Genomic DNA, 25,374 nt, shown 5'->3' with positions numbered 1-25,374 from the left:
AAGGTACTGTGCCACCCGATATGAGTTGTGGGCAGTGGGCACAGTACACTCTGTGGGCCTGACACACACTGGCAGGCAACTGCAATTATATTACAGAGAAAAAATTGTTTTACTGTTTTAAATGCAAGCTACTGTGCCACCAGATATGAGTGGTGGGCACTGGCAGTGGGAACAGTACACCCTGTGGGTCTGACACACAGTGGCAGGAAACTGCAATTATATTACAGAGACAAAATAGTTTTACTGTTTTAAATGCAAGCTACTGTGCCACCAGATATGAGTGGTGGGCACTGGCAGTGGGCACAGTACACTCTGTGGGCCTGACACACACTGGCAGGAAACTGCAATTATATTACAGAGAAAAAATTGTTTTATTGTTTTAAATGCAAGCTACTGTGCCACCAGATATGAGTGGTGGGCACTGGCAGTGGGCACAGTACACTCTGTGGGCCTGACACACACTGGCAGGCAACTGCAATTATATTACAGAGAAAAGAAAAAAGCAGACTGATGTACTAGCCCTAAAAAGGGCTTTTTGGGGTGCTGTCAGGACGCTGTCCTTACAGCAGATCAGATGAGGACTGGAGTGGACACAGAACACTGGCCTAGCTAACGATTTCTCTATTAAATCGGCAGCAGTTGCACTCTCCCTGCTCTAACTAACACTGAAGAATGAATCTAAGAGGGCTGCCGTCCTTGCTTTTTGATAGGAGGTGGGAGGGTCTGGGAGGGAGGGTATGCTGCTGATTGGCTGGAATGTGTCTGCTGACTGTGAGGTACAGGGTCAAAGTTTGCTCAATGATGACGTATAGGGGGTGGACAGAACATCGCATATGTTCGCCCGCCGTGGTGAACGCGAACAAGCGATGTTCGCCGGGAACTGTTCGCCGGCGAATAGTTCGGGACATCTCTACCTGTAATATCCCCTCTTGGACTCTTTTAGTGATTTCCTTATCATCACATCCTCAGGCAGAGAGTTCCATAGTCTCACTGCTCTTAAGGTAAAGAATCCTAATCTATGTTGATCTAGAAACCTTCTTTCCTCTAGTCATATAGGATGTCCCCTCGTCACAATCCTGGGGATAAATAGATGATGGGAGAGATCTCTGTACTATCCTCTAATATATTTATATACAGTTATTAGATCTTATTTCTGTCCTCTTTTATAAATAACCCTAATTTTGATAATCTTTCAGGGTACTGTAGTCCACCCATTTTCAATTATTACTTTAGTTGCCCTCCTCTAAACCCTCCCCAGCTCTGCTATGCCTGCCTTATTCACAGGAGCTCAGAACTGTACACAGTACTCTATTTGTGGTCTGACTAGTGATTTGTAAAGTGGTAGGACTATGTTCTCATCACGGGCATCTATGCCCCTTTTTATGCAACCTATTATCTTATTGGTGTGGGGCAGCTACTGCCTGACACTGGTTTTTACAGCTTAGTTTGCTGTTCACTAAAATTCCTAGATCCTTTTCCATGTCAGTGTTACCCAGTGTTTTTCCATTTAGTATGTACTGGTGACTTGCATTATTCCTTCCCATGTGCATAACCTTAAATTTTTTTTGTGTTAAACCTCATCTGCCACTTCTCTGCCCATGCCTCCTATATATCCAGATCCATCTGTAGCAGTATACTGTCCTCTTCCGTGTTCTACTTTACACTGTTAAGTGTCATCTGCAAAAATTTATATTTTACTGTGCCTTCTACAAGATCATTAATAAATATATTAAAGAGAATATGGCCCAATTCTGACCCCTGTGGTACCCCACTAGTGACAGTGACCCAATATAAGTGTGTACTACACCCTGTACAGAATTATTAGGCAAATGAGTATTTTGACCACATCATCCTCTTTATGCATGTTGTCTTACTCCAAGCTGTATAGGCTCGAAAGCCTACTACCAATTAAGCATATTAGGTGATGTGCATCTCTGTAATGAGAAGGGGTGTGGTCTAATGACATCAACACCCTATATCAGGTGTGCATAATTATTAGGCAACTTCCTTTCCTTTGGCAAAATGGGTCAAAAGAAAGACTTGACAGGCTCAGAAAAGTCAAAAATAGTGAGATATCTTGCAGAGGGATGCAGCACTCTTAAAATTGCAAAGCTTCTGAAGCGTGATCATCGAACAATCAAGCGTTTCATTCAAAATAGTCAACAGGGTCGCAAGAAGCGTGTAGAAAAACCAAGGCGCAAAATAACTGCCCATGAACTGAGAAAAGTCAAGCGTGCAGCTGCCAAGATGCCACTTGCCACCAGTTTGGCCATATTTCAGAGCTGCAACATCACTGGAGTGCCCAAAAGCACAAGGTGTGCAATACTCAGAGACATGGCCAAGGTAAGAAAGGCTGAAAGACGACCACCACTGAACAAGACACACAAGCTGAAACGTCAAGACTGGGCCAAGAAATATCTCAAGACTGATTTTTCTAAGGTTTTATGGACTGATGAAATGAGAGTGAGTCTTGATGGGCCAGATGGATGGGCCCGTGGCTGGATTGGTAAAGGGCAGAGAGCTCCAGTCCGACTCAGACGCCAGCAAGGTGGAGGTGGAGTACTGGTTTGGGCTGGTATCATCAAAGATGAGCTTGTGGGGCCTTTTCGGGTTGAGGATGGAGTCAAGCTCAACTCCCAGTCCTACTGCCAGTTTCTGGAAGACACCTTCTTCAAGCAGTGGTACAGGAAGAAGTCTGCATCCTTCAAGAAAAACATGATTTTCATGCAGGACAATGCTCCATCACACGCGTCCAAGTACTCCACAGCGTGGCTGGCAAGAAAGGGTATAAAAGAAGAAAATCTAATGACATGGCCTCCTTGTTCACCTGATCTGAACCCCATTGAGAACCTGTGGTCCATCATCAAATGTGAGATTTACAAGGAGGGAAAACAGTACACCTCTCTGAACAGTGTCTGGGAGGCTGTGGTTGCTGCTGCACGCAATGTTGATGGTGAACAGATCAAAACACTAACAGAATCCATGGATGGCAGGCTTTTGAGTGTCCTTGCAAAGAAAGGTGGCTATATTGGTCACTGATTTGTTTTTGTTTTGTTTTTGAATGTCAGAAATGTATATTTGTGAATGTTGAGATGTTATATTGGTTTCACTGGTAAAAATAAATAATTGAAATGGGTATATATTTGTTTTTTTGTTAAGTTGCCTAATAATTATGCACAGTAATAGTCACCTGCACACACAGATATCCCCCTAAAATAGCTAAAACTAAAAACAAACTAAAAACTACTTCCAAAAATATTCAGCTTTGATATTAATGAGTTTTTTGGGTTCATTGGGAACATGGTTGTTGTTCAATAATAAAATTAATCCTCAAAAATACAACTTGCCTAATAATTCTGCACTCCCTGTATTAATAACCATCCTCTGTTTTCTATCACTGAGCCAGTTACTTACCCACATACACACATTTCCCCCCTGTTGCTAGACTTACTGGCCTATAGTTTCCAGGATCTGTTTTTGACCATTGAATATTGGCACCACATTTGCAAAGTTTCAATCCTGTGGAATGCTCACTGTCAATATAGAGTCCTTAAATATCAGAAATAAGCATGTGCCTATGACGTTACTTAATTGTCTTATGATATGGAGGGATGCCATGCCATTTTTTTGCAAGGAAGGTTATTAGTGCACAGTGGGCAGAAATGTTCTGTTTGATGCACAATCGCTTCATCATGATGCCTTTCAGCATCTCCACCTCAGTAGCGATGACACAGGATAATCTACTGTAGGTGCACCGAATGGAGCGGTCTAGCCCATGGTGCACTTAACACCTTATTTGCATAAGAATAAAAAAGAAGCTTTTTTTTTTTATGGATTAGAAGACTGGCTTTTCACAAGACATAGTTATGTTTTGGCACCTACCCTACATGGCAATTGTATACTTTAAAACAGTTTTTGGAGGTAACAGACTTTTAAGTGCAATACATCAGCCGCTGGCCACAATGTTAAATATCATGCAGTAAGCATTTTTTGCTTGCGGTCCAGCATGTCATTGCACACCACATCAACCGACGGAAAAAAGATACTGTGAGCAGAAGCCTATGACTACTTACGCCATATACACTTGAGACTCGCTCGTTACTCATGCTGAGTGTGTTCACATAAGTGTGAACAGAGCCTAAATTGTCTTATAACTCTTAGGCCTCAAGCACACGACCGTATTTTTGGTCCATGTCCAATCCAATTTTTTTGTGGATAGCATTTAGACCCATTCATTTCTTTGGATCCGCCAAAAATATGGACAACACATGGATCTCATCAACCTGCTGACCACATCCATGAGGCTGGGCCACAGAACTTGTCCTATTCTTGTCTATTTTGTGGACAAGAATAGGCTTTTTTACAGTGGGTCCTGCAAAAATTGCAGAATGCACATGGACCACACCAGTATTTTGCGGATCTGTGATTTGCGTGATGTGCAGGAGGTCTTAAAGTCAAAAGCCAGTGGCCCTCACAATGGGAAATCGTAAGCATCGAAAAGGACGTGGACAAATGGTTGTCATATTGGAGTGGGGTCCCATTCCAGGTTCTACTATTGAAGCCATAGTTACTTGTTATGCCCCGGAGTATGAATGTCCATTTGAATTATTTTAAATCCGTTTAATGTATTATTATGGATAAGAAAAATAATGAAAGTAAAAGCAAACATGTAGTATCTTCATTCACTCTGAAATGATGGGTTATCAAATCCTTTCATGTCTGGAGTCTCCAGCTCTTTGTCTTCCTGCTTCACAGGCTCTTCATTAATTTGTGTGTATCGCTCGATCCCTTTTCTATCTGTAATTTCCATCCCATTGTCTTCATTCTTCACCCTTTCATCCTTTATATGTTGATACCTCTCACCACGATTTTTTGGAAAGGCCGGACCCCAGTTTTCAGCTGGTCTACAACAACTCACAATACGCTGTAAGAGGGAGACAATAAACTTGATATCATTATACAGATGTAGCCGAGCTAAAATAATTCTGATACACATGTCACAGAGTTATCTTGTGCTGTCTTTTGACAAAAGTCATTGAAATACATTGAAAGAGTTAGTTAACCTTTTTGTACCATTTTTTACTTAAAAAAGTTGTCCAAGTTGTCAGCTCTGAACCCGGACATATCCCCATTTTCACCCAGGCAGCCCTCCCTGATATGAGCATTGGAGCATTTCATGCTTCGATGCTCTTTTTTGCCCTGCGCTGAATCACGCAGGCCAAAGGCTTTTTTTTGGAGATCCAGTGACGTACCGGGCTCTCCATGGGTAAAGCTAGGTAGAGACTTCCTCCTAGCAGTGAGCCCGGTGACGGCATCGGCACTAATGGGCAGGCTTTGGCACTGCTCTAGCCTGTAAAACAGCTAGGGCAGTGCTAAAACCTGCCCATCAGAACCAGAGATGTTACCAGTAAAAATGTAAACAAAAAAGCCCTTTTCCTGCGCGATACAGGGCAAGGGAGAGCATCAGAGCATGAAATGCTCTGAAGCTGATATCAGAGGGGCCCGGGCCATGTAGGTGAAAATGAGGATATGTCCGGGTTCAGCTCTGAACCCAGACAACCCCTTTAACTTGTAAACAATCAAGTTTACCATCAGCTGCATGTATATTTGTGCCTAAGGTATCACATCTGCCCTGCTTCCATTGCAAACAAAATACTGAAGCTTAGGTGGTTATCATTTAGATCTCATCTAAAAGCCTTTCTTAAGATATCCTGTAGGTGCAGGACCTAGAAAACAGGCCGACTGGTCCACTATTAACTGTTGCATGAACTTGGAAGCATTTCATTTCAAATAGACAATAGGTCATAAGTATTACTCAAGTATACTTATTTGAAGGGGTTGTCCAGTTTATTTTTCTTTTTTTCTTTCCCCGACCTCTAGTTAAGGGTAACTGTGGATAAAGTCAGATTTACTTGCACTTGGCTGCTCCGTTCCACCTCCATGAGTCTCCGTTCCACCTCCAAACAAGGATCCGATATCCAGGGAAGACAGCACGTCTTCCCTGGATATCGGGTCCTTGTTTGTCAGCTTCTGCAAATTCTGGGTCCTATGCCCTGCTGCAGCCAATGGCTAACCTCAATGGTGATATGTCCTCATGGGTATGCGACTCAGCAGCAATGTGCCACTTGGGGACACATCACAGCTGAGGCCAGTCATTGGCCTCAGCTGTGAACATAACCTTGTCTTTGCAGAATTTGCTAAATGGGGACTGATAGTCCAGTACAAAGAGCCTGGGTGCTATGTTACTGGAGCAGAACTATGAGGATGCTGGCTGGACAGTAAATAAAATAAAATAAAAACTAGAACTCCTTAATGACTTAGAATCCTATTCTTCTAGGAAGCTGAGACATGTTTTTGGAAACCACATTACCCAAGTTAAGGCCATGCAAAGGAGAGGATTAGGAAAGCAATGCAAATTTGGCTCAGGTGAGGTTTAAACCCACAGCCTCATTGTCTATGGCAGGCTTGGCCGACCTGCGGCTCTCCAGCAGTTGTAAAACTACAACTCCCACCATGCCCTGCTGTAGACCAATAGCTGTAGGTAGTCTGGGCATGCTGGGAGTTATAGTTTTGCAACAGCTAAAGAGCCTCAGGTTGGCCATCCCTGGTCTATGGCTTCAAGTCAACAGAGATAACCTCTGATGTTAGGATGTTATAAGGATGTAATGTGATAATAATAATAATAATGAAAACTGCTAAAACATAGAACAAATAAAAGAAAACACCCTTCACCACTGAACCTCTCCATTATATACTGACCTGGAAAATATTTCCTTCAGCTTGGATTATCTTGACAACTGCTACAATAGGAATCCATATGAGGCAGAAGACAACCATGAGGAATCCCAGAGTTACTCCCCATTTAGGATAATTAACACCATTATTTTGGGGGGCTTCAAATGTTACCAGTGACCAAACCAAAATCACCTGGAAGAAGTACAAAACATGTCTGTGATACAGTAGTCAAATGAAATGTTTTGCAGGTTAATTCAGTTTTTTGCTAGTAAAATTGGGTTTAGGAATTATCTGCATTAGGAAACCATTTTCAGATACTCAATTGGGAATCTCAGAGTTAATAGATAAAGAGGGGTCCCGCTATCAGCCCGAGTACTGAGCAGCTACAAAGACATGTCTCTCTGTACAATTTTACATGTCCATGCATTGCATGGACAGTTTACTGATTTCCACAGGAGCCGTGCAGTGCTTCTTTTCACCTGTGGAGGTGCTGCAGCTGAACCCTTCCTGCAATGAGACGATGCAATGGAATAATGAAAAGACTGCTACACATTGTAAATATGATGAGGATACATCCTTATGGCAGACACAGAAACTGTTGTAATTTGTTAGAAACTGTTGTAATTTGTTTGTTGTTGATAATTCATTTCTGACAGTGGTTTTAATTGGTCACTTACTCCTACAAGACAGAAAACTGAATTCGAGTTCTTCTCTGATTAGATTTCTAGGTTTTAATGGTATCGTAACTGAATAAACTTGAAACAGAATTAATTATGCCATTATCTAGAAGATGGTCATGCACTTACAGCTAAGAGCACAGGAGACACAAAATACCAGCAGGCTCTCCACCACAACCAGAAGATCCAGTGCTTCTTACCAATCATCATTTCTATATCCAAGATTACCCTATTGCCACCTGTTAAGGAGAAAAATGAATCTGAACTTTATCAGGAAAATGCAAGAGAAAGTCAGATGAGTAATAATGAGCAGGATATGCAAAAATGAGCAATGATCAAACAGTGGATAATTTAAATGGGTTGTCAAAACCAAAAATGTTCTATAGTTTTCAAGCCACCATTTGGATCCCAATAATTCTGTAGCTGAGTTATTTAATAAAATCTATCTGTATGGCATCACCTGATGTTTGCTATTTTTCTAATTTCTCTGTTCACCTTTCTCAGGTGGACGCACATGCTCAGTTCCATCTTTCAACTGCCACCAGCTGCAGAGAACAGGACACACCCCCTGAGCCGCCTGCTTGAAATAAATCTAGCAGAGCAATTGGAGCAATGAATGGGGAGATTTCTGGATCTATGTGAGGTACAGGACTGGTTCTAGCTTTGTTGGAAAGAGATTGTCATGTACTACACCGTGTCTGGATTTCATTTTTTACATTAATCGTAGAATAACCCCTTTAATGATACTATAATAGAGTCATAGAAATGAGTTACTACCTGTCTACTTCCTGGACAACCCCTTTAACTTCAGCTACAATTTTTATCATTTGTAATATTGTCATTACAATAATCTCATTGTACAATTAAAGTGTCTCAAAATGTAGGTTCTCAACCTTTGATATGTGTATGCCATGTCTCGAGGGGTTACGACAGGGTGCGAGACAGGTGTAGGGCCAGCAGATGGATGTTGGAGTCAATGAACAGGTCCATTTGGGAATAATAAAAAAGTCTTTCTTTACTGAATAGATGATGGGAGTTGCAGTACATAAAGCAACAATAGACATGTAGTTCCAAAGCAGGGGCGTAGTGAGGGGGGCAGCCGTCCTGGGGAGTTCACTCGCCGGGCAATTCACTTAGATGGTGTAGCAGGAGCCATTTGTTCCCTGCTTCACCTTTCAGCTGATCCCCGGCGCTCCCCAGCAGACATACATCGCACACTGCGGGCTGTGTGGGAGGAACTGTGCTAGATTTGCAGATCATCAGTGAAAAAATTTAGTATTTGTGTTTTTTATGGAGCTGGGGAGGGCACTAGGGGCCAAAGGGGGACATAAGCAGGACATAACTACAGTGAATGGGGGCACAAAGTTGGACATAACTACTGTGAAGGGGCACTAAGGTGGGCATAACTACTGTGAATGGGCACAAAGATGGGCATAACTACTGTGAAGCGGCACAAAGGTGGGCATAACAACTGTGAAGGGGCACAAAGGTGGGCATAACTACTGTGAGGGGCACAAAGGTGTGCATAACTACTGTGAAGGGGCACAAAGGTAGGCATACCTTACTACTGTAAGGGGACATAATGTGGGCAAAACTGCAGTGAGGGTGCACAATTCCATTCTCATTAACAATCTCTGCAATGCCCAGTCTGCAAGGTGAAGAACTAAAATCCAGATGACCAGTCCGTCTCAAAGTATGGCGGGTGTTAGAAGCAATTAACGCTTTCCACATGCAGTAAAGTCTTTTGCCATAAACCAAAGTGACCTTACTGTCTGTCCACCGTGGCCTTGGTTCTCAATCATCTAAAAATGTCTGTTCAACAAAAATAAAAATCTCCAATACGTTGCCTTGTCCAAATTTCGCTGCAGGTCCTTCTGTGAAGTGGGTATAATTCACACTGTCAGTCTTTGCGTTTTTCAGACCGCGCTGCTTACAGCTCCTCAGGAGATGTTCCTTTTAAGGTTAGGGCCAGAGGCACCTTCAGACATAGGAAAACATTGATTCCAAACCACTCATTCACTTCCTCAATGGACTATTAAGTATAACAGCATAAAAAGTGTATCAAAAGACACTGAATATCCCTCGTGTTCCAACCCAACCCGGGTTTCGCTTACGCTTCTCCAGGGGCGAACACTCCACCCTCTCCCAAGCTGCCTTTTAAATCCACATACATCCCTCCTCCTCACAGATATAAAACAATATTGTGCAAAAACATTCATAAAATATGTAAAGCATCTCTAAATGAATATTCCCCAGCAATTCATTTCTCATTATTTGTAATACATATTCATTTTTACCAGCAAACCTAACCCCTCTATCTAAAAAAAACAGCTCATGTGATCAAACACTATTCACACAATTCATATAGACCACTACCAATAGACTCATTCATAGATCTTTTCCCGCCTCTGATTCACGATCATGTCACAGCTTTAGTCTAATCCAAAGTTACTACTTTCTTGCGCAGTCCCGATCACATGATGAAAATTCTCCAATCAACATTTACTCCTCCCGTATCTTCATTCATTAACTAATCGATCCCTCCCTCCCATCAAGGTATCGTATGTTTTGTGGTTTTTTTTCTCACATATCCGCTTCTCCTCATGCCCCAATAGTATTTTTCTAGTTGCTTGTAAGATATTACACTCTACTTCGCAATTTCCAAGATTACTCATTGGAGTTAAAGACCGGGAGATATACGTCACCTCAAGCAAGGTTTCAAAACAAAATCTATATTTAACCCCTGCGGTTGCAATGTTGCAAACTTGAATATCCTTTGTACAGCGATTTATTTTTGCAACTGGATCACCACCCCACCAATGCGGTTATACCAGTTCTACCCCCACAAACTTAAGTCCCTTTGTTTTTTTTTGGTGCACTTTTTTAAAGTGTAAGGGGACGCTATGAGTCTCTAAACCTTTTTTGATGTTACGAATATGTTCTTGTATCCTTGTCTTTAGTTTTCTCATTGTCCGTCCCACATATTGGAGGCCACAAGGGCACTCCAATAGGTAGACGACCCCCATGTGCTCATTAGAGATGTCCCGAACTATTCGCCGGCGAACAGCGCTTGTTCACGTTCGCCGCGGCGGGCGAACATATGCGATGTTTGGTCCGCCCCCTATTTGTCATCATTGAGCAAACTTTGACCCTGTACCTCACAGTCAGCAGACACATTCCAGCCAATCAGCAGCATACCCTCCCTCCCAGACCCTCCCACCTCCTAGCAAAAAGCAAGGACAGCATCCATCTTAGATTCATTCGGAAGCTGCAGTCTTAATGAGAGGAGGGACAGTGCAGCTGCTGCTGATTTAATAGGGAAATCGATAGCTAGGCCAGTGTATTCAGTGTCCACTCCAGTGTATCTGATCTGCTGTAAGGACAGCGTCCTGACAGCACCCCAAAAAGCTCTTTTTAGGGCTAGTACATCAGTCTGCTTTTTTTCCCCCCCTCTGTAATCTAATTGCAGTTGCATGCCAGCGTGTGTGTCAGGCCTACAGCTTATACTGTGCCCACTTGCCCAGTGCCACCACTCATATCTGGTGTCACAGTAGCCTGCATTAAAAAAAAATACTTTTTTCACTGTAATCTAATTGCAGTTGCCTGCAAGCGTGTGTGTCAGGCCTACAGCGTGTACTGTGCCAACTACTGCCAGTGCACAGTACCACCAGTGCCACTCATATCTGGTGTCACAGTACATTACATTTTTTTAAAAAAGAAACTTTTTTGACTGTAATATAGTTGCAGTTAGTTAGCTTGCATTAAAAAAAAAAAAACTTTTTTCACTGTAATCTAATTGCAGTTGCCTGCAAGCGTGTGTGTCAGGCCTACAACGTGTACTGTGCCCACAACTGCCAGATCCCAGTTGCACCACTCATATCTGGTGTCACAGTAGCTTGCACGCATAGTACAACTAATCGGAAAAAAAATGACAGGCAGAGGCAGGCCACCCCGCAGGGGCCTTAGTGGTCGTGGTGCTGTGATTTCCTTGGCCCTAGAATAATTCCCAGTGTTCAGAGGCCACGTACCCTGAACTCGAAAAGTTCTGAGGACATAGTTGACTGGCTAACACAGGACACCCAATCTTCTACAACTTCCGCTCGGAACCTTGACGCACCATCCTCCTCCAGCTCAGCTTCGGGCACCTCTCAAGTTACCACTAGCCCGCCTGCCGCCACCACCAACACTAGCACCACAGCTGCTTCACTTGATCTGTCAGAGGAGTTATTTACACATCAGTTGGAAGAAATGAGTGATGCACAACCATTATTGCCAGAGGGTGTAGATAACAGGGATATGTCTCAGTCAGGCAGCGTTACACACATGGACGTACGGTGTGAGGATGATGATGTTGTACCTGCTGCTGCTTCCTTTGCTGAGTTGTCAGATACAAGTGAAGCGGTTGATGATGACGATGTGTCCGTGGATGTCACGTAGGTGCCCGCTCGAAGAGAAGAAGAACAGGGGAAAAGTTCAGATGGGGAGACAGAGAGGAGGAGGAAACGAGTTGGAAGCAGGGGGAGGTCGTCGGAAGTTGCTAGTGGCACAGTCAGACAGCATGTATCGGCACCCGGGGTCAGCCAGACAGCACGCCAATCAACGCATGCTGTTGCCACCACCAGAATGCCGTCATTGCAAAGCTCAGCAGTGTGGCATTTCTTTTGTGTGTCTGCCTCTGATAACAGCGATGCCATTTGCAACCTTTGCCAAAAGAAACTGAGTCGTGGGAAGTCCAACACCCACCTAGGTACAACTGCTTTGCGAAGGCACATGATCTCAAATCACAAACGCCTATGGGATCAACACATGATGAGTACAAGCAGCACACAAACTCAAAGCCACCATCCTCCTCCTGGTCCAGCATCTGCCCACAGTCAGGTGTCTTTCAAGGAAATGTTTGAGCGTAAGAAGCCAATGTCACAGAGTCACCCCCTTGCCCGGCGTCTGACAGCTGGCTTGTCGGAACTCCTAGCCCGCCAGCTTTTACCATACAAGCTGGTGGAGTCTGAGGCCTTCAAAAAATTTGTAACTATTGGGACACCGTAGTGAAAGGTACCCGGCCGAAATTTATTTTCACAAAAGGCAATCCCCAACCTGTACTCTATTGTGGAAAAGGAAGTCATGGCATGTCTGGCACACAGTGTTGGGGCAAGGGTCCATCTGACCACTGATACCTGGTCTGCAAAGCACGGTCAGGGCAGGTATATCAAGTACACTGTGCATTGGGTAAACCTGCTGACGACTGCCAAGCATGGAATGCGTGGCTCTGCAGAGGAGTTGATGACACCGCCACGACTTGCAGGCAGGCCTGCTGCCACCTCCTCTACTCCTCCTACTCCATCCTCTTCGCTAACCTCCTCGGCTGAGTCCTCTTCTGCTGCTGCGTCTTGCTCCACATGAACTGCACCCCCCCAGTTCCCCAGGGGCTATTCCACATCCCGGATACGACAGTGTCACGCCGTCTTTGGGTTGAATTGCCTGAAAGCAGAGAGTCACACCGGACCAGCACTCCTGTCCGCCCTGAACGCACAGGTGGATCAGTGGTTAACTCCGCACCAACTGGAGATCGGCGAAGTGGTGTGTGACAACGGAAGCAATTTGTTGCCGGCATTGAAATTGGGCAAGTTGACACATGTGCATGGCACACGTGTTGAATCTGATCATACGCTTTGTGCATAAGTACCCAGGCTTACAGGACGTCCTCAAGCAGGCCAGGAAGGTGTGTGGCCATTTCAGGCGTTCCTACATGGCCATGGTGCCCTTTTCAGATATTCAGCGGCAAAATAACATGCCAGTGAGGCACTTGATTTGTGACAGCCCGACACGTTGGAATTGAACACTCCTAATGTTCGACCACCTGCTCCAACAAGAAAAAGCCGTCAACGAGTATTTGTATGACCGGGGTGCTAGGACAGCCTCTGCGGAGCTGGGTATTTTTTTGCCACGTTACTGGACGCTCATGCGCAATGCCTGTAGGCTCATGCGTCTTTTTGAGGAGGTGTCAAACCTAGTCAGTCGCACCGAAGGCACCATCCGCGACATCATCCCATTTGTTTTATTCCTGGAGCGTGCCCTGCGAAGAGTGCTGGATCAGGCCGTAGATGAGCGTAAAGAGGAAAAGGAAGAGTTGTGGTCACCATCACCACCAGAAACAGCCTTATCAGCATCGCTTGCTGGACCTGCGGCAACGCTGGAAGAGGAGTCTGAGGAAGAGGAGTTAGAGGAGGAATGTGGCTTTGTGGAGGAGGAAGACCAACCACAGCAGGCATCCCAGGGTGCTCGTTGTCACCTATCTGGTACCCGTGGTGTTGTACGTGGCTGGGCGGAAGAACAGACCTTCAATGACATCAGTGAGGACGAGGAACGGGACATGAGTAGCTCGGCATCCAACCTTGTGCAAATGGGGTCTTTCATGCTGTTATGCCTGTTGAGGGACCCTCGTATAAAAAGGCTGAAGGAGAAAGACCTGTACTGGGTGGCCACGCTACTAGACCCCCGGTATAAGCAGAAAGTGCCTGAAATGTTACCAAATTACCGGAAGTCGGAAAGGATGTAGCAGTTCCAAAACAAGTTAAAAAGTATGCTTTACACAGCGTATAAGGGTGATGTCACAGCACAATGGGAATCTAACAGGGGAAGAGGTGAAAGTAATCCTCCTCCTACCACGACCACGCCGGCAAGGACAGGACGCTTTACAGACGTGTTGTTGATGGAGGACATGCAGAGCTTTTTAAGTCCTATGCATCGCCACAGCCCTTCGGGGTCCACCCTCAGAGAACGACTCGACCCACAGGTAGCAGACTACCTCGCCTTAACTGCAGATATCGACACTCTGAGGAGAGATGAACCCCTTGACTACTGGGTGTGCAGGCTTGACCTGTGGCCTGAGCTATCCCAATTTGCGATAGAACTTCTGGCCTGCCCCGCTTCAAGTGTCCTGTCAGAAAGGACCTTCAGCGCAGCAGGAGGTATTGTCACTGAGAAGAGAAGTCGCCTAGGTCAAAAAAGTCTAGATTACCTCACCTTTATTAAGATGAATGAGGCATTAATCCCAAAGGGACTGACAGTGGGCGATACATTTGACTAAAAAAGGCCTGATGAGATGAACTGCCTTTGGCTAAAAATGGTCCACACGCTGCTGTATTTTATCTCTGCATGCCGGATGACTTACGTGACTTCTCCGCCACCAACTAGGGTTCAAGCCGCAATGTTTTAGTGCACTTTCTGCCTGGAAAACATAAATTTTTCCGGCAGCGGCTGCAACAATACCTAATTTTTCAGGCATTTGTACATGCCTAATTTTTCTGGCCTCTGGTGCTGTACTGTGGCTGCAAAAACAAAACAAAAAAAAAGGCACATACATGTGTCAATTCCCCTTCGTGATCGTTACCTTGTTGTGGTGAAGGGGCTTGCGTATCACAATGAAGCGATCACCTCTATGAATGTGTTGGCAATGGCAATGTTTGCACACCCCAGATGAGATAAGGTCGTTGCTTCATTGTGAACAGACCAAAAGCGATCGGCTGGATAATTTTGCATAGAAAAAAACATTAATTTTAAGGTGATCATTAAAGCCTACCAGGCCAACAATGGGCCCACACTGCAGAATCATTGTTTTCTGGGTCACTTAACTGTCATTGAACTACCTCAGCACGACCATAGGCTTTGAAAAACCGCCATCGCCTGCAATCTGCCAAAAGTGCGCACGAGCACAGTCATCACTACACCAAGATTGACGCATAGAGGAATAAAATTTATGTCATGAGTGTGTCAACTATTGACAACTCTTTGCGGTTGTCTAAACTCTATTCCATACACGTCCCGTGATAGGGGACGTAACAGGGATTAAACTGATAGGAATAGTACTACTTAACATACCACTCATATTGGGATTGCATAGTACATTGCATGGCGCACGCGCAGTGCCCCAAATTGGAAGTTAGAGGACCAACCAAGCATCTTTTTCCATCTCCCGGTTCCTAAAATCTATTCCATACACGTCCCCTGATAGGGGACGTAACAGGGATTAAACTGATAGGAATAGTACTACTTAACATACCACTCATATCTGGTAGCACAGTAAATTGCACGGCGCACGCGCAGTGCCCCAAATTGGAAGTAAGAGGACTGGCCAAGCATCTTTTTCCATCTCCCAGTTCCTAAAATCTATTCCATACACGTCCCCTGATAGGGGACATAACAGGGATTAAACTGATAGGAATAGTACTACTTAACATACCATTAATATCTGGTAGCACAGTAAATTGCACGGCGCACGCGCAGTGCCTCACATTGGAAGTAAGAGGACCGACCAAGCATCTTTTTCCATCTCCCGGTTCCTAAAATCTATTCCATACACCGGCCCCTGATAGGGGACGTAACAGGGATTAAACTGATAGGAATAGTGCTACTTAACTTACCACTCATATTGGGATTGCATAGTACATTGCACGGCGCACGTGCAGTGCCCCAAATTGGAAGTAAGAGGGGACAAAACAGAGATTAAACTGGTAAGAACAGATTTTTTTAATAAAAAAAAAAAGAGAACAGCCCCTCCAGAGCTGGGTATTTTTTGGCCGCGTTACTGAACGCTCATGCACAATGGCTGTAGGCTCATGCGTCCTTTTGCGGAGGTGACAAACCTGGTCAGTCAAACCCAAGGCAACATCATCGACCTCATCCCATATGCGTTTTTTCTGGAGCGTGCCCTGCAAAGAGTGCTGGATCAGGCCGTAGATGAGCATGAAGAGGAAGAGTTGTGGTCACCATCACCACCAGAAGCAGCCTTGTCGTTGTCGATTGCTGGGCCTGCGGCAACGCAGAGAGAGGAGTCTGAAGAAGAGGAGTCAGAGGAGAAAGGTGGCTTTGAGGAGGTGGAAGACCAACCACAGCAGGCGTCCCAGGGGGCTTGTTGTCACCTTTCGGGGACCCTTGGTGTTGTACGTGGCTGGGTGGAGGAAGAGACCTTCAATGACGTCAGTAAGGACAAGGAACGGGACATGGCTAGCTTGGTATCCAACCTTGTGCAAATAGGGAGTTTGCGGTTGTGCAAATGGACTGTTTGCGGTTGTTTGCGGTGTGCGTTAAACGGGGAGTTTGGTCTGTCACTGTGAAGCGGGCGTAACCTTTACACTACCTGATCGATACAACATCATACCTGATGTTTTAAAGCACGTTATTCCAAACAATTTAGGAATTTTAGGTGATTTATGCCCTTTATGGATTAAAACCCGACTCTGCGTCAACTACGTAATTTTCCATGGGAGTTTTGCCATGGATCCCCCTCCCACATGCCACAGTCCTGGTGTTAGTCCCCTTGAAACAACTTTTCATTCACTATTGTGGCCAGAAATTCGCCTATGTCTATGGCGGTTCGCCTGTTCGCGAACATTTGCGCAAATTTGCGTTCGCCGTTTGCGAACGGAAAATTTTATGTTCGCGACATCTCTAGTGCTCATATGTAATCTCGCCTTTAATCTTATATTCCAAATTTCTCACATTAGAATGGACTGTTTGTACACTCATCTGTTTATCCTTTTTGCTATAAATGTCTGTTCTCCTTCTCTGAGGGTAGTCTTTCAGTTCAGTTGCTTCTCCGGCATCTTACAGTCTTAGGAATGGTGTTTTCCTAGAGAAAAGGCTTTTTTTTGGGCCTGTTTAACTGCAGCAATCACCAAACAGGCTAAGAACCCTCAAGAGGCGACCAGACTTACTGGCTGATACAACAGATTGGTCTGTAAAACCAGACACTCCTAACCAGGAAGGGGCAGGACTAAGGATGAGTGAACCAGTTCAGATCAAACGGAGTTTGGTCCAAACTTTGCTATTTTTCAGACAGAAGACAAACCCAAATCTTTCCGGGATTGTTTTGGATGAGTCCTCTAAAATGACAGACAGCTTGGGTGAGCCAATCAATGTTGCAGCAAACAGGTAGTTGCCCTAGCAGAAAGAGCATAACGCCATTCCGTGCTGGGCTGTGAATGAGGGTGGTGCACTCTACCTTGGCTGCAACATAATGTGTAAAACTATGGGTAGCAACACATTGCTTAACGCAGTGATTACTGTTGCAATACCCACGGTGTGGCAGCAATCTACCTATGTGTATTAAGTGGAAATTGAGCATCAAGTCTCAGTCTTCCACATTTATGTATTTTCAGTTTCCACACAGTCACAATAATTTATTTTTTTGGAGGTGCTTTCAATTTATTTAAGCAGCATATATACGTGATTACTGCAGCAATATCCATGGTGTGGCAGCAAGCTACCTGTGTGTGTTAAATTGAAATTGAGTGTCAATCCTCAGTTGCCATTTACATATTTTCAGTTTCCACATGGTCGCAATTTAAATAATTTTTTGTGGGTTTCATTTAATTAAGCAGCATATATATGTCATTACTGTAGCAATACCCACGGTGTGGCAGCAGTCTACCTGTGTGTATTAAGTTGAAATTGAGACTCAAGCCTCAGTCGTTCATTTACATATTTTCAGTGTCCACATGGTCGCATGCAAACTTGGGGGTGCTTTCAATTTAATTAAGCAGCATATTTACATGATTACTGCAGCAATACCCACGGTGGGGCAGCAATCTACCTGTGTATGCTAAGTTAAAATTGAGCTTCAAGCTGTTTACGCGCAGTTGTCCATTTATGTGAATTCAATTTCGATACTGTTGGAATTTAAAATTGTTTTAGGACTTCAATTCAATTAAACCAGCATATACAGTATATGTGATTAGTACAAGACACAGGGTAGGGCAGCAATCTACCAGTAAGTGATACTGAGAAATTGAGCATCAGACCTCAATTGTCCATTTCTGTGAATTATAATTTTTTTTAGGACTTAGGAGCTGGTTCAGGGTTCTGAGGAAGAGGCAACATCAGGGGAGGAGGGTGATGGTGGCAGCAATAAAAAGCAGAGGCCATGTACCTCCCAAAGTACTGCCAGGACCACGTCTTCTTTGGGATTTGGTGATGCTGCTGATGCAGTGGGTGGGTTAGGCCCAAAACATGCCATTGCAAAGCCGAGCTCGGCTGCCTCTAGCTCTGTGCGAGTATCCCCTGTCTGGCAGTTTTTCTCCATGCTGCCAGAAGACAAAATCATTGCCTTGTCCAAGCTGTGCAAGAGGAAAATGAAACGTGGGCAGGCAAACACAAACGTAGGCACCACAGCTCTATCGAACCACATGAAGTTGCATCACCCCTGCCAGTCACCGCAGCAGGAGTTCCCTCCTTCTTCTATTTTCTCTTGTGGGGGCAGTATGGTGTATTTCATATCATCCCTTTCCGCTTCTCCTGCTCAGACCCCTCCTCCACTCCATCGTCAGCAATCGATAACAGAATGCATGGCCATGAAACAACTCTACGCGCCCAGCAATCTGATGGTGCACAAGCTTAATTCCCATCTGGCCAAGTTGCTGGTGGTGCAGTTACTGCTGTACAATTTAGTCAAGTCTACTGCCTTGAGGGAACTAATGGCATGCCCACAGCCTCGCTAAAAGATTCCTAGCTGGCATTATTTCTCCCAAAAATCCATTCTTGCCTTGTACTCTCATGTGGTCGACAAAGTGGGCTGCTCCGTGGGGTTCTCACTTGGCGGCAAGGTTCACACCATCGTGGACACCTGTAGCAGCTCTTATGGGCAGGGACAGTACATGTCTTTCACATGCCACTGGGTCAATGTTGAGGAGGATGACGAAGATGAGAATGAGGCAGATGAATATGCGGAGCTGTCACTGCAAGAGGAGGAGGAATCTGAGGTGGAGGAGCAAGAGGACGATAATGAGCATGGCACCGGCCAAAACACCCAATCATCTCAGTGGGGGGCAGAGCCGGGAAGAAGTAGCTTCTCAGGCCAGCTGGCCAGAATGGCCATCTGTATGCTCACACAGGTGTGTCATTGACTTCAAGCCATCTTATGATTACTGGATAGCCATGCTTTTAGATCCTTGCTACCAAGGCAAAATGGGGGAATGTTTTCCTCTGGCAGAAAGGGAGGACAAATTACATTACTACCAGGAAACACTGTGTATGCAGCTTGCCACAGCTTACGGCGAACCTGCAGTTAACATGTCTGAAAGAGAAGACCCCCTCCGCCCCCCGCAGAGTCACCTCCTTTCACCGCTAAGATGGAGCAGTTTTTCCACCTGCCACTCCCGGCTGAGGGCAGTCAGCAAGCTGGCAGCTTCCGCCTCAACGCCAGGTTCAGGCCTACCTAATCTATGGCCAGTCTCTGTCGCATACCCAGTTCCCTGACCCCATGGATTTCTGGGGCAGGCAGACTGTAACAGTGGCCCAAACTGGCACAGCATGCTCTCTAACTTTATTCCTGCCCTGCCTCCAGTGTGATCTCGGAGAGGGATTTCATCGCCGTAGAGGGCGTGGTGAAACAGAAACGGACAAATTTGTCCTTCGCCAGTGTCAAAAACATCAATTTTGTCGAAATGAGCCAAGTCTGGATTCAGGAGGATTTTTACATTCCTCCGGCTTATTCCTATGTATAGACCTAGACTTTCTGGCGGTGCCCCATCTTACCACTGTTACTGTCTGTCTGTATAACTGCCATCATGTTCTGTATGGCTGCTGCTGCTGCAGCCTTTATCATGCCACTAATGCCTCAATCGTCCGTTTACGTGTATAGTTTACACACAATTGAAATTTATAAAAAAAATTGGGGGGCAGGTTAAATTTCTTTAAGCAGCATAAATTATTACCAACAGTTTCTCACAACTCAGGTTGATTCCAGATAATTAGACCTTGATTCGCTAGCCGTGCCCCATCTGGCCTCTGTTGCTGTCTGTCTGCCACTAATGCCACTTGCCAACCATCACTTCTCCCCAAAGACATTGTATTTATTTTTATTTTTTTATACAAAACATCATCTGCCATGATAAGGGACATTTTTTGGAAGCTTTGAAATATGAAAAAGTATGAGACATGTGCCCGGGCTGTATCTGTTTGATAATGCCGTCAAATGTGTGTTTACCGAGAGCTATGTATATCAAAGTCACTCAGACATCACTTACTATTGCTATTGAATTGAACCTTTTTAAAAATTCTGTGAACCAGACCCGAAACAAATCTTGACTGGTTCGCTCATCTCTAGAAAGGGCCAGCCTCTCTCCCAGCACCCTAACTAAAACTGTTAGGCCTCTTTCACACGGGCATTGCGGGAAAATGTGCGGGTGCATTACGGGAACACCCACGATTTTTCCGCGCGAGTGCAAAACATTGTAATGCGTTTTGCACTCGCGTGAGAAAAATCGCGCATGTTTGGTACCCAAACCCGAACTTCTTCACAGAAGTTCGGGCTTGGGATCGGTGTTCTGTAGATTGTATAATTTTCCCTTATAACATGGGTATAAGGGAAAATAATAGCATTCTGAATACAGAATGCTTAGTAAAACAGCGCTGGAGGGGTTAAAAAAAAATGAAAAAAAATTTAACTCACCTTAATCCACTTGATCGCGATGCCGGCATCTCCTTCTGTCTCCTTTGCTGAACAGGACCTGTGGTGAGCGTCCATTACTGGTCAAGGACCTTTGATGACGTCACTCCGGTCATCACATGATCCATCACCATGGTAAAAGATCATGTGATTGATCATGTGATGACCGGAGTGACGTCATCAAAGGTCCTGTTCCTGTATTTAATGCTCACAATAGGTCCTATACAACAAAGGAGATAGAAGGAGATGCCGAGCTACGCGATCAAGTGGACTAAGGTGAGTTAAGTAATTTAATTTTTTTTAACCCCTCCAGCGCTGTTTTACTAAGCATTCTGTATTCAGAATGCTATTATTTTCCCTTATAACCATGTTATAAGGGAAAATAATAATGATAGGGTCTCCATCCCGATCATCTCCTAGCAACCGTGCGTGAAAATCGCACCGCATCCGCACTTGCTTGCGGATGCTTGCGATTTTCACGCAACCCCATTCACTTCTATGGGGCCTGCGTTGCGTGAAAAACGCTGAATATAGAGCATGCTGCGATTTTCACGCAACACACAAGTGATGCGTGAAAATCACCGCTCATCTGAACAGCCTCATAGAAATGAATGGGTCGGTATTCAGTGCGGGTGCAATGCGTTCACCTCACGCATCGCATCCGCACGGAATACTCGCCCGTGTGAAAGGGGCCTTAGATTTAACTATTTGCTGCCCAAGTGCCCATACATAACCTTTAGGGATTCAAAGTGCACAAGTAAAAAGAGAACTACCATTTCAATGCTTAGGCAATAAATTACAACATTTAGATTCTTAGCATGGAATTAACTAGTTAGCAGTGATCCACTGGGTCAGTGCACATACCATTATATTCTGTATGGAGGCAAGCTCCATTACATACCATGTACTAGAATACAGTGCCTTATGGTGACAGTATTTTCTGGCTCAGAAGCCTGGGGCTTGTAATACGAACCTGTAGGAATTCCACTACATCTGTGTTTAGAACTTTAAATAAGCAAAAAGGAATGGGAAAAGGCAATTGTGCCAAATTTGCTAATCAAAATTATTCAAAATTTGGCTCAATTACATTTCCCCATTTCTTTTTGTAATTTATGATCTGCTCTGATCACACATGTGTGATGTTTTCAGGCAAATGTTCTGCTAAAATATAAGTATCTGTACGGTTATCCTTGTGAGGAGATTTTCATTCTATGGAGTGGTTAAAAGCTGGTCATGCACTTAAAATAACTGTTGGCTGCATGTTCAGCCTCAAATTATCTATCTCAATACCCTACCCCACCCCCTCATACAAATGCATTGCATGGGATGGCCATGTTTATATGTGTTTTGAATGGGGAGAGGGGAGAAAGGTGCTGCCAGACACCATTGGCGGTGGGTTATCTCCCCTGAGAACAAAGGATCAGGCAATCCTTCTATCCTCCAACTTCTCTCATGAGGGTAAAGGTAGGACAGTCCATACAAATCAGATGGTCTGCTGGTCAACATTCATCTAATGTGTATGGCCAACTTAACGGGGTTGTCCAAAATATGTTTTTTTGAGGAAACTGCTGGGCCCTGATGAAATAATGAAAGCTCATTTACAGCTCCATCTGATCCATTGAGTCTGCTCCTTCCTCTTATTCAGCAGCCAAAAAAAGGAACCACTGACTTCTGCCTGTGGAAGAGGAAGAAGTAGTGGCGCTGGATCGGAAGGGGCTGGGAAGGTGAGTTTTGGTGCTTTCATTATTTCTTCAGGCTCCCAGCAGTCTCCCCTAATACAAATTATCTTGGACAACCTCTTTACACCTTGTGACATAAATATTCTATATCCTGGTTTATATTTACCGTAAATCCATATTAGTGCCACTAATTCCAATACTGCGGCAAATAAAATGGACCATCCCCCACAAAAGGAATCAATAAGAATAACCCAGTAAATTCCAGCCTGCAAGTGAAAGAAACAAGATGATTCAGATAAAGAGTATATCAATGAGTGAGTGGGTCTCTTCCAATGATCATAAGAACTCAAGCCATGTTGGAGGACTTGTGATTAAGAATTAAGGTCACAAGGTGGTTGTGGGAACCTGATTAAGACATGAAGACATTGACAGTCTGCAATCCTGCTGGATCCTAGTACAATATAGTACAATATTGAAATGGTAATTTTAGTTATATTGTTTTTCCCAACTTGGAATGTAACATAGTAACATAGTACATAAGGCCGAAAAAAGACATTTGTCCATCCAGTTCGGCCTGTCATCCTGCAAGTTGATCCAGAGGAAGGCAAAAAAAAACCTGTGAGGTAGAAGCCAATTTTCCTCACTTTAGGGGAATGAAAAATTCCTTCCCGACTGCAATCAGGCAATCAGAATATCTCCCTGGATCAACGACCCCTCTCTAGTAGCTATATCCTGTGATAGCATAATGCTAGGATATACCATCAGTTTCTGATCGGTCGGGGTCAGACACTAAAGCATTGTTTGACCCCCTTCATTATCCGCATCGGAGGACAATAAAGTGATGGCATCACTTAGTGATCGGGGGAATCTGCCGATCTTTATAATACCGGGTCTGCAGTGCTATGTAAGCTCTGCCATTCCTTTACAGTGTTTCCACCTCTTCTTTTGTTCTTCATATTGATGTTGGGTCACAGAGGTTAGACCGCCACTGATTAGAATGTTAGTGTGTATCCGAACGATATTTTATTCTAGGAACACCCCTTTAAACTAGAATTTGAAATTCTGTAATCTCGTATGATGACAAGTAGAAGACAGAACTTACTGTAAATGAGCAATTATGAGACTCCTCCTATGTGTTACTCTAGTATTTTATTCTAGGCTTCAATTTTGGAGGTTATCTGTCCCTGTAATTTTCCCATTCCATAATTAAATAATATATAATATATGCTGAACTAAGGCTACTTTCACACTTGTGTCATTGTTTTCCGGTATTGAGATCCGGCAGAGGATCTCAACTCCGGAAAAAAAGTTTCAGTTTTGTCCCCATGCATTCTGAATAGAAAGAGATCCGTTCAGAATGCATCAGGATGTCTTCCATTCTGTCAGGATTCCGTTTTGTGACCAGACACTGCAAGCTGCGGTTTTGTGTTAGATCATAAAAATATAAATAAACGGATCCGGCACCAAAAACAATGTAAGTCAATGGTGATGGATCCGTTTTTTTAGGAGCCTAAGAAACAGATCACCCATTGACTTTCAATATGTTTAGTGATGCATCAGTTTTTTTTCCGTTTTGATTTCACACAACCGCATCCTAACGGATACATCCTGATGTGCAAAATCTATACGGATTTGTTTAATTCCGGTATTGAGATCCTCTGCTGGTTCTCAATACCGGAATTAACAATGCAAGTGTGAAAGTAGCCTAAAGTATATTTAGCATATGGTGCAGACTAGACATATGGTAAATGTAGGTCAGCATAACAGGTTAATATAAAAGTGATAGCTATACCTGGGTGACGCATGGGATACCGAGTAGGAATAAAAATACACAGACCGCCGCCGTGACCAGAATACGCATTTTCTTCATTATTTTGGGAAATGCATCCTGTATGGCTGTTGTAATAGTTTCTAGCAAAATATAAAAGAAAAAAGAACACTATTAAGCTGCTGCTTGTTATACCATACACTATGTTAAGCCTCACACACATTTACTTCTTGTGATGTCAGTGCATGTGTGACGAATACGACACCTCGTGCACGCTTGACGTCAACTACGTCGAGCTCACGAGGCGCGGTATTGTCCCTGGTTTACCAAAAACGTGACTTTACGCCCTCCGGGAGGAGCAGGTAAGGTCAGGTTGGTACAGTTTACACACACACCTCCTGTCCACGCGGGCACAGAGAGGCAACAAGCTGAGAGAGCCTTTTCACTGCCGCAGTGAAAACAGTGCTGTCTCAGACCGGGAAATCTGCCACCAGCTTCTCGTTTGATATAAGCCCGGTCCGCTAACGGGATTATATAGGGTCAGAAACCAACCCGCGGTAGCTTATAACTAGGCCAAAACACAGACGTGGGGATTCGTGATCGAGATACAAGATAGCACAAGATTCAATTATATATTTAATCGCCGTAAGGGCACACTAGATTTAACACAATATACACAGAGAATATATACAGTGGTCTGAGGTTACAGATACAGATTAGATGGGTACAACAGGGTTATGCAGTGTAAAAGTCAGTTACCGGGTAAGATGAAAGTTCCTTTTGGTTGTGAGATGTTCTTTGCTGGAGTCCACATGAAGGGCCGTGATCTCAGCTAGTTCCTGGGTCCCTCTAAACACATTTGTAAGATGTGACCCGCTTGCTGGCACCAGACTTTTAACCTGTAGCCGACCCCTCCCCTCCTGGCCTCAGAGAGGGGTCCACTCTCCCTCTTCTGGGCTGGCAGAAAATGACCCACAAAACCCTTTAGGGTTCATAGCTCCAGACCAGAGGGTCACAGGGAGATGGTTCTGGGACCAACGGACCTGCCTGGGTTCCGGCTACAAACCTGGT

The 25,374-nt window shown here is 44.4% G+C and overlaps 1 protein-coding gene across 2 annotated transcripts in view; it reads right to left on the bottom strand.

Moving 5' to 3' along the window:
* Positions 1 to 4,615: 4,615 nt before the first annotated feature.
* LOC120977380 (sodium- and chloride-dependent neutral and basic amino acid transporter B(0+)-like) overlaps positions 4,616 to 25,374 on the bottom strand; it is a 123,485-nt gene continuing 102,726 nt past the window's right edge. For both annotated transcript variants that reach the window (XM_040405306.1, XM_040405308.1), the window contains 5 exons: positions 24,328 to 24,446; positions 22,702 to 22,801; positions 7,542 to 7,651; positions 6,760 to 6,927; positions 4,616 to 4,924 (listed from right to left, as the gene is read on the bottom strand). In XM_040405306.1, coding sequence (XP_040261240.1) covers positions 4,679 to 4,924; positions 6,760 to 6,927; positions 7,542 to 7,651; positions 22,702 to 22,801; positions 24,328 to 24,446 — 743 coding nt within the window. In that variant the 3' untranslated portion in view covers positions 4,616 to 4,678. The remainder of the gene's footprint in view (positions 4,925 to 6,759; positions 6,928 to 7,541; positions 7,652 to 22,701; positions 22,802 to 24,327; positions 24,447 to 25,374) is intronic.

The sequence above is a fragment of the Bufo bufo genome, chromosome 8 (genome assembly GCF_905171765.1).
Source record: "Bufo bufo chromosome 8, aBufBuf1.1, whole genome shotgun sequence".
NCBI lineage: Eukaryota > Metazoa > Chordata > Amphibia > Anura > Bufonidae > Bufo > Bufo bufo.
The sequence above is the reverse complement of the archived record's forward strand: the minus strand, read 5'-3'. Positions and strand labels throughout refer to the sequence as shown.